The sequence below is a fragment of the Nyctereutes procyonoides genome, unplaced genomic scaffold (genome assembly GCF_905146905.1).
Source record: "Nyctereutes procyonoides isolate TBG_1078 unplaced genomic scaffold, NYPRO_anot_genome, whole genome shotgun sequence".
NCBI classification, from domain to species: Eukaryota; Metazoa; Chordata; class Mammalia; order Carnivora; family Canidae; genus Nyctereutes; species Nyctereutes procyonoides.
Genome location: NW_026575046.1, coordinates 68,696,733 through 68,705,247, shown reverse-complemented (window position 1 = coordinate 68,705,247; position 8,515 = coordinate 68,696,733). Strand labels below are relative to the sequence as shown.

At 41.2% G+C, this 8,515-nt stretch overlaps 1 protein-coding gene across 1 annotated transcript; it reads right to left on the bottom strand.

Annotated features, from left to right (window-relative positions):
- Window positions 1–7,027: 7,027 nt before the first annotated feature.
- ATOH7 (atonal bHLH transcription factor 7) lies at window positions 7,028–7,887 on the bottom strand. Its single transcript, XM_055325520.1, has one exon. The coding sequence runs from the start codon at window positions 7,469–7,471 to the stop codon at window positions 7,028–7,030; it is 444 nt and encodes a 147-aa protein (XP_055181495.1). The 5' UTR covers window positions 7,472–7,887.
- Window positions 7,888–8,515: the final 628 nt, after the last annotated feature.

Genomic DNA, 8,515 nt, shown 5'->3' with positions numbered 1-8,515 from the left:
GAAATTAATGGAGATACAACAAGAGATGTTTTGGGATGCCTGGCTGGTTCAGTTGGTGGAGCATGCAACTCTTGATCATGGAGTTGTGAGTTCGGGCCCCATGTTGGGTGTAGAGATTACTTAAAAATAAAATCTTTTTAAAAAGAGCATTGGGGATCCCTGGGTGGCGCAGCGGTTTGGCGCCTGCCTTTGGCCCAGGGCGCGATCCTGGAGACCCGGGATCGAATCCCACATCGGGCTCCCGGTGCATGGAGCCTGCTTCTCCCTCTGCCTGTGTCTCTGCCTCTCTCTCTCTCTCTGTGACTATCGTAAATAAATAAATAAAAGACCTTTAAAAAAAAATAAATATAAAGAGCATTGGGGGAGGGATGCAGACTCCCCATTGAGCAGGAAGCCCAATGCTGGACTCTATCCCAGGACCCTGGAATCATGACCTGAACCACTGACTGAGCCACCCAGGTGCCCCTCAAAAAAGAGATGTTTTAATACCCATAAGAAACATGTTACTTTCATATAGTACAGTAAGAGTGAATTACTCAATGTTCCAAAATTCCAAAGAACCTGATGTTTCTCACAGATTCAGTGTTATCTGCAAACTAGCAGATTCTTGTAATTTTCCCATAATTAGCAATGCAAGAATTCAGCAAACTATATGCTAGTATTTATTGACTATAGCAGTCACTACCAAAGGATTACTAAATGTGTATGTGTACAGAGTATAATGGTTTTACTGTGTTTAAGGAGAGTTAAAACCCTAAAATAATTCAAATTAAACCATTTGCGTATTTGCATGCAATTGCATTTTTTAACACACGTAGATAAATTAAATTTTACTTTTTCAGTATTTTCATTTCAGAGACACCTTATATCTTCTGTTCTGATTTTCACTTTTTCCAATCGTTAGCATCAAGTTTCTGAACCTAACCTCCTCTCTTTGTTACCTTTCTGTTAAGATAGAAAATCTATAAAATACTTCTAGCATTAGGAGAGCTCTTTATTTCTAGGAATTCTTAGGTAGATTTCTAGGAATTCAAGGGGGATTTTAATAACTCAGATGAATTTCAGACACATTCTGATTTTTCCATAACTCTGAGGTCTGTTTCTTTACCAGTAAAATAAACAAAATACTTGATTAAAATAAACAAAATACTTGATTGAAACTTTCCCAGTATGGAGGCTAGGATAAACAAATATTTATGAAGAATTTACTTTAGAGACCGAAAAAATGGTAATAGCAGTTTTTTATTCCCTAGGAAGCATTTAAAATATTTTTCTCCAATGTAAGTAAATTTGCTTTAAAGATTCACATTTCCCTCCTGCCCCACTATTTTGTAGTACATAATGGTGAAATCTTCTTCCAAGATAGTATGCAGTTAAAAAAAAGAATCTAACAAAAAAATCAAATGAATTCAAGAAATATTCCATCCACTTTCTGCAGGCAGATTCCAGAAAAATTTATTTTGGCATAGGTATAATAGCCTACAGGAACTCTGACTCCTATGTCCACAATGAAGCTAGTGGAAATAATGACTCTGCAGCTCACAAAGAAAGAGCAAAGGAGTTCTTGTATTCTTTTCTGGCTTAAGCAGTTTAGGTCAACTTCATTGTACTATTCAAGACCCCAGTGATAGAAACGTTCCATGCTAGCACATCAATGGCTTTATGTTGAAATGAATCAACTTTAGGATAACAGATATGGATCCACAAAAATGAGCATAGCTCTTGGCCTCTATTTTTGCATTCTCAGCTTCATCAAGTCTGAATTTAACCCCAATGATTCATTTCAACCATGAGGACTGACAAAGGATGTACGTATGCCCACAGGCATGTACACACAGGCTTCAACTGAGGTATAGAGCACCCACAGCTAATGTAATTCAATCAGAATCAAGAGACACCTCTTACAAACATGGTGTGCTTCCATCTTAGGAAGCTTGAGTCAACTTATTTTCTAAAGTATATTTTTGGTTATTGAAATCCTAATGGAGAAACCATTATAGCAGCCATTTTGAAATGTGTGAAATACATAAACTGTATGTTTTGTTTCCATTACTAAAAGCAATTAACGGATCTTGGCTTTTTTTCCTGTTCTTCTGCATCGTGCATGTTAGATATTCTGTGGAACTGAAAACAAGTGATCGCTTAAGCCCAAATATTTGTGAGCAAAAATTGTCTTTCTTCAGAAGGTATATGGTACTGTATTCTGGTAGACCAGTCATCTCCATGACATTGTTACTGTTTGTTGGGGGTTGTTTTTGTTTGGAAATTTTGCAATTAGAAGAAGAAAAAATAAGAATTAAGAACCAGTATTTAATTAAACCTGGATATTTTAAAAAGCAATTTAGAGGATGTGATGGACTGTTTCTTTATTCATTAAATAAAATTTTATTTATTCTCAATTAATTGTTGGGTTTGTTTTGCTTTGTAGTTTGGATCCAGATGATGTAGTGAGATAGGTAAATTCTTGTTCTCAGTGGTTTTCTTTCAGCTCAGGTATTTTTTGGATACACTGCCAGTTTAAAACAGCAATCTCAAAGACCTGTGTTACTTCAATAAAACAATTGTTAAAGCTTGTACCCACTTGTATTCATGACTTATACCCATGTAAGAAGACAGACCATATATTTATGATTTTATACCCACTTTGAAATTGTTTTCACCCATAGGTAGCAAAAAGAGGTGTCTTTAGTGATGCCTAAGCAGAGAGCAGAGGTTAGCCAAATTCAGTCCAAAAACAACACTTTGCTTTTACTGTAAGATGGCAAAAATTAAGTTACTGAGCCTTAATTGTTGAATTCTACAGTTCTACTAACCACAACCCAAATGCATTCTATCTGGCTCATATCTAACAGAAATTTTAGATCTTCATTAGTACAAAGGCCACCTCAATAACTAAGAAGCTGGTTGTATTGGGTGTTATGAAAGATAGCCTGATCCTTCTTAATATCTTTAAATACCAAAAGTTGGAAGTCAATATAGTTAGTTTTTGGTAATGAGGTAAGTGCTGTCATCTTAGTGATGTCACAGTACATATTGTTCAGTTGTTTTTTTGTTTTGTTTTGTTTTGCTTTGTTTTTTAGTTAAGTGGTTCTTAATAATGACAGCAATCATCTGGGGAGAATTTTAAACTATCTACGCCCAAGTCTCACCTTGAAGCAGTTAAATCAATTCTTGAACTGGAAGCCCCAGACTTGGTATTTTTTTCAAGACTTCTAGGTGTGATTCTGGTGAGTGGACAGGGTTGAGAACCACTGGCTTGGTTGGCCTTTCCCAACTTGATAGCTCTCTTCATTTATATATGGTTCTTCAAGACTTCTGACCCTGGGGTTTGGGGATTCAGCCTCCAGCTAGCACCTGGGAAGAGCCCAAATGTAATAACTGATCAAACTGAAAACCTGCCCAGGGTAGTCTTCTTTTATTATTTAATGCCCCCTCTTAAGAATTCTAATGGCATATGTTAGTGGTACTACACTGTTAAAGCATTCAGCTATTCTCTGTTTAAAGTCTTAAAGTTTAAAGTCTCTGCTTATTGATTAGTATATTTGTGTTCTTCTTGGCTGCACACCCAAGGACAAGAGTGGCGCTGAGTAAGCCTGGATGTGGGTAGGTGCTTGATAATATTTGTTGATTTTTTTTAAAAAGGGAGCCCATTGGGATCCCTGGGTGGCGCGGCGCTTTGGCGCCTGCCTTTGGCCCGGGGCGCGATCCTGGAGACCCGGGATCGAGTCCCACGTTGGGCTCCCGGTGCATGGAGCCTGCTTCTCCCTCTGCCTGTGTCTCTGCCCCTCTCTCTCTGTGTGTGACTATCATAAATGAATAAAAATTTAAAAAAAAATAAAAAAATAAAAAGGGAGCCCAGGTAAAAAAAATATTTTTCAATTTCAATATGCCCTGTTGTCAAATTAGAAAGAACACAGATTTTTCTTTTCTTTTTTTTTTTATTATTTTTTTTATTTATTTATGATAGTCACAGAGAGAGAGAGAGAGGCAGAGACACAGGCAGAGGGAGAAGCAGGCTCCATGCACCGGGAGCCCGACGTGGGATTCGATCCCGGGTCTCCAGGATCACACCCTGCGCCAAAGGCAGGCGCCAAACCGCTGCGCCACCCAGGGATCCCCAGATTTTTCAAAGGTGGACAATATAGAATACTGTAGCAACTCTTAGGTGTTTTGGTAATCTACAATCTGTTATGTATAATAACATACAAATCTTAACTTCAAAAAGATTTTATGCTTGTGCTATCCAAGTTTCTACTACATAAATCATAATGGATTTCCCAATGCATAGTTTTTGGAGTTTTATCAAAGACTGGATTTGTTCACTGAGATCCATTTACTTTTCCCTCAAGTGTCTTCCAGGAGAAAATAGTACATTAAGTGGGGTGGATAGCTTAGGGATTTGGTAAGAACTAAATTGCTTCCAGAGGGGATCCTGGAAGCTCAACAGTTTAGCGCCTGCCTTCGGCCCAGGGTGTGATCCTGGAGTCCTGGGATTGAGTCCCACATCGGGCTCCCTGCATGGAGCCTGCTTCTCCCTCTGCCTGTGTTTCTGCCTTTCTCTCTGTGTCTCTCATGAATGAATAAATAAATAAAATCTTTAAAAATACGTAAATAAATTGCTTCCAGAGATTTCAGAAACCCAGAACAGGCAGTCATAGACAAAATATTTAACAGATAGATTCCCATTCTTTTTGGAGAATGGGGATGAGGAAGAAAAAGCATGGGATAAGAACCCCACCATTTTAATTAAATTGTTCCATTTCATAAGAAATTACTGTTAATAACAAAAAAGAAATATTTATTGAGAGTTTATTCTATCCCTCTACAGAAATAAAAATGAAAAGCACAGTTCTCTTTTACAAGGCATTTATAATCTAGAGAGTGGGATATGAACTCTACCGGAAAAAGGACTCCATCTTACTATATTTTTGAGAACTTTCCTGATTAATACATTTTTTTGGTACTGAATTTACTCATTCTCAAACTCTACAAATTTACTGGGTTATTAACAAAGCATTCTGAGTCTAAATAATAAACTATTATGCCCAACGAGTACAGAAGGCAGATGCCCAGAGACTTGCCATTACTTCAAGTGCACACTGCAGTGTGGAGTGTGGCCAGAAAGAAGCCCTGGCATCATCTCTTCTAGAGCTGCGTAGTGTGAGCTATAGTGTCTTCTAAGAGCCTAAATGTTTTAGTCCCTAATTTGTAGTGAGGAAGCGAAGTCCTGAGCCTCCTCAGTTTCAAATATCAGAAGGAAAGGGAAATGCAGCATTGGCTTCTCAAAACTTTCTAGATATAACACTTGTGATTTTATAAGTTTACATTTATGCCCTAGGGAAGACAATTTCACTCATTACAAACCAAATGGATTTTGATAATTAGGGACAACTAAGAAAGTAAAAATACAATGGAGACTTTCTATAAGATAAATTGCGACTAGGTGGCTGCATCTGATGTGAGGCATTGGAATCCATGATAAGTTTGGGGGATGTCACTGTTGTTCCTGTTGACTTGTGAAAATTGCCAAATGCACACATAACTTAAGAGTCCTGCCTTTTCTAGTTATTATTTCTAATTATTATTCCTTCTAATAATGCATGCAGTGCTGATGACCACCAAGTCACTCTTTAAGGGTTTGGTTTATTCATCCAATGGTTAAGCAAATTTATAAAAGTAATTCAAATACCAATACCATGCATATTATTTTGCTCTAATCTTGATTAGCTTTGATGGTAGTGATGCCCTTTTTGCTCCTTTTAATCAGAAATCACTTACATAAGCAACATTTTAAGATTTCTCGGTGCTGGTCATATTTATATATATAATATTAACATATATATTCCTATATAGGGCAGCCCTGGTGGCTCAGCGGCTTAATGCCGCCTTCGGCCTGGGGTGTGATCCTGGAGACCCTGGATGGAGTCTCACCACCGGCTCCCTGCATGGAGCCTGCTTCTCTACCCGTGTCTCTGCCTCTGCGTGTGTGTGTGTGTGTGTGTGTGTCTGTCATGAATAAATAAAATCTTTTTTTTAAAAAAAGTATATATTCCTATATAGGAACAAATATGTATTTTGGGTACTTGTAAGGAATTAGTAGTAATTGGCTTCAATAAAATATTGAGGAATTGTGTATCTACTTACTTAAAAGCTAAATATTATTTTGACTAATTTAATCTTTAAAAAACCATGAAAAATATATCTATATTTCCAGGTTCAGAGAAAGTTCTCAAATTAATTACTTGTACACTCTCATCAGCTTGTCCTTTTTTTTTTTTTTTTTTTTTTACAAAAGGGCACATTTGCCAATTGATGCAATTAAATTTAAACATTCAACATCTTTATTACTCAGGGAAGCACTCAATACCATCGCTCCCAAACAGGCCTTTATTGCCATCAGGAAACTAGCAGGGCACTTGGCATGAAAAACAAACCCACATTTTTATTTATATATTACAAAATCTATTTTTAATAATGTATACATTAAAAAATACAGAGACTCTAGCCCATGTACTCTAGCAAAAGGAAAGTATGAACTACTTCATGCATACACACACAATGCACTAAGCATAAATGCATTTACACGACGGGAAGGTAATTGTTTTAAGCACACACAAGCGATGGATATTCCAACTTCATCCGAACAGGTCAGACTCACAAAGTTTAAGAAGCTGATCGTTTCTCGGAGGACTGAAACTGCAATATAGCCTAATCCTATTTTTTTAAAGTTGTGTTCCCTCAAAGTAGTCCCCCCACCCAGAAAAAAAAAAAAAAAACAGGGAGGAGGGGGCATTTTTTTCACAGCAATCAAAACCATCACAAGATCCATTAATGAAATCTACGAGCTGCTAACAAGGAGGAAAGAGAAAGGCAATAAAATCGTGTCCGTAAGACCGGTGATGCAAATAAAAGCAACCTGAAAGTCTGCCGTTTTATTCTAAGGGTGCATCCGAGGCCACCTGCTGGGGCAGGGGCTGCGGCTCCGGAGCTCCGTCCCCGGGCATCCCACCCTGGCAGGCCCGGCGCCCTAGCTGGCCATCTGGAAGGGCTCCGGCTGGAAGCCGAAGAGCCTCTGGCCGTAGGGCTCGCTCTCACTCGGCAGCTTGGCGCCCGCAAACGGAAGGTAGTGGTCGCAGTGGAGACTGACCCAGTCCCGCTCCGAGCCGAATCGCTCGGCCTCGGCCAGGATACGGGTCAGAGCCATGATGTAGCTCAGCGCCATCTGCAGGGTCTCATACTTGGACAGCTTTTTATCCTGGCCCCACTGGGGCACCACCCTGCGCAGGCGGTCGAAGGCCGTGTTGAGCCCCTGCATGCGGCGGCGCTCGCGCGCGTTGGCCGCCAGGCGCCTGCGCGCCGCGCTCTCCAGCCGCCCGGCCCCCGCGCACGCGCCGGCGCACTGGGCGCCGCCTGCGCACGGGGCTGCGGCGCGCGCTCCCGCCGCGGGGGACCCGGGCTTGCAGGACTTCATCCCCCGGCCGCGGGGAGCGGGGCGCTGAGCTCGCCCGCCCGCTCGGGGCCTGCGCGCGAGCCGGTCTACGGAGCCGCTTCCCCAACGTGGCTCTCCTGAGCGAGTAAGTCATGCACGGAGCCGACTTGCGTGGAGTCAGAGTTTACAGTGGGGAGCGCGCCACCCCGCCTCACGTTACTGGGTGAACCAGATTGATGTCTCTTCGCTTGCTCGAGTTTAGGGGGAAACTAAGGTGCTGAAGACAAAGTCATTTCCCCCCCCAACGTGAAGTTGGAAAAAGAGAAGGGAACCTTCTTGCTGCGGAGTTTGGTGTGGCCGGTTTGGGCAGGGTCTTTCGGGTCCTCTGGGAAAGCACGAGACTTCTTTTTTTCAGGAAGACGAAGTCTTTCCAGATGCTCAGAGAGGGAGAAGGAGCGCTTTTTTCCCCCCGCAGTCGCTGTTGGAGAGTTGCTGGATGCAGCTTTGAAGGAGGAGGATTTATAGCGGAGGGCGGAGGGAGGGAACAGGTGGTGGCAGGTGGGTGGGCGTCCCTCGGCTTCCATCTCAGCACCTTCCTACCCTGGGAACTGCAGGGGGGAAGGGGGACGACGCACAGCAAAATCCTGACACTACAGCCTTCGTCTGTTGAAGTTCCTCCAAAGCTATGTCCAACAGTAACACACCATCTGGAGTGGCCTGGCTGTCCCCGAAAGAATAGCGGGGTGGGGGTGGGGAAAGAGCTGGGTCCTTCTTTTCCCATATCGACGGGCAGCTTACATATCAAAAAAAAAAAAAAAAAACGTGACCGATGTTTTAAAATTATTGGAAATTATTTGTGTGAACATGTTGGTCTCGGAATTAATGAGCTATATTAGAAGCTCAAGAAGATTTAGCTTTGTCAAGATGTATGACAATTTTGGTTAATGCTGGCCTAATGTATTGACATTTTTATTCTAGCTATTAAGTAAGTCGGGACAAGTGAGCAGGTCCTAATATTGCAGACCTGGAATTTTACTGTGCAAATGATTTGGCTATGTTCTGCAGAATAATTTATTGTAACATATC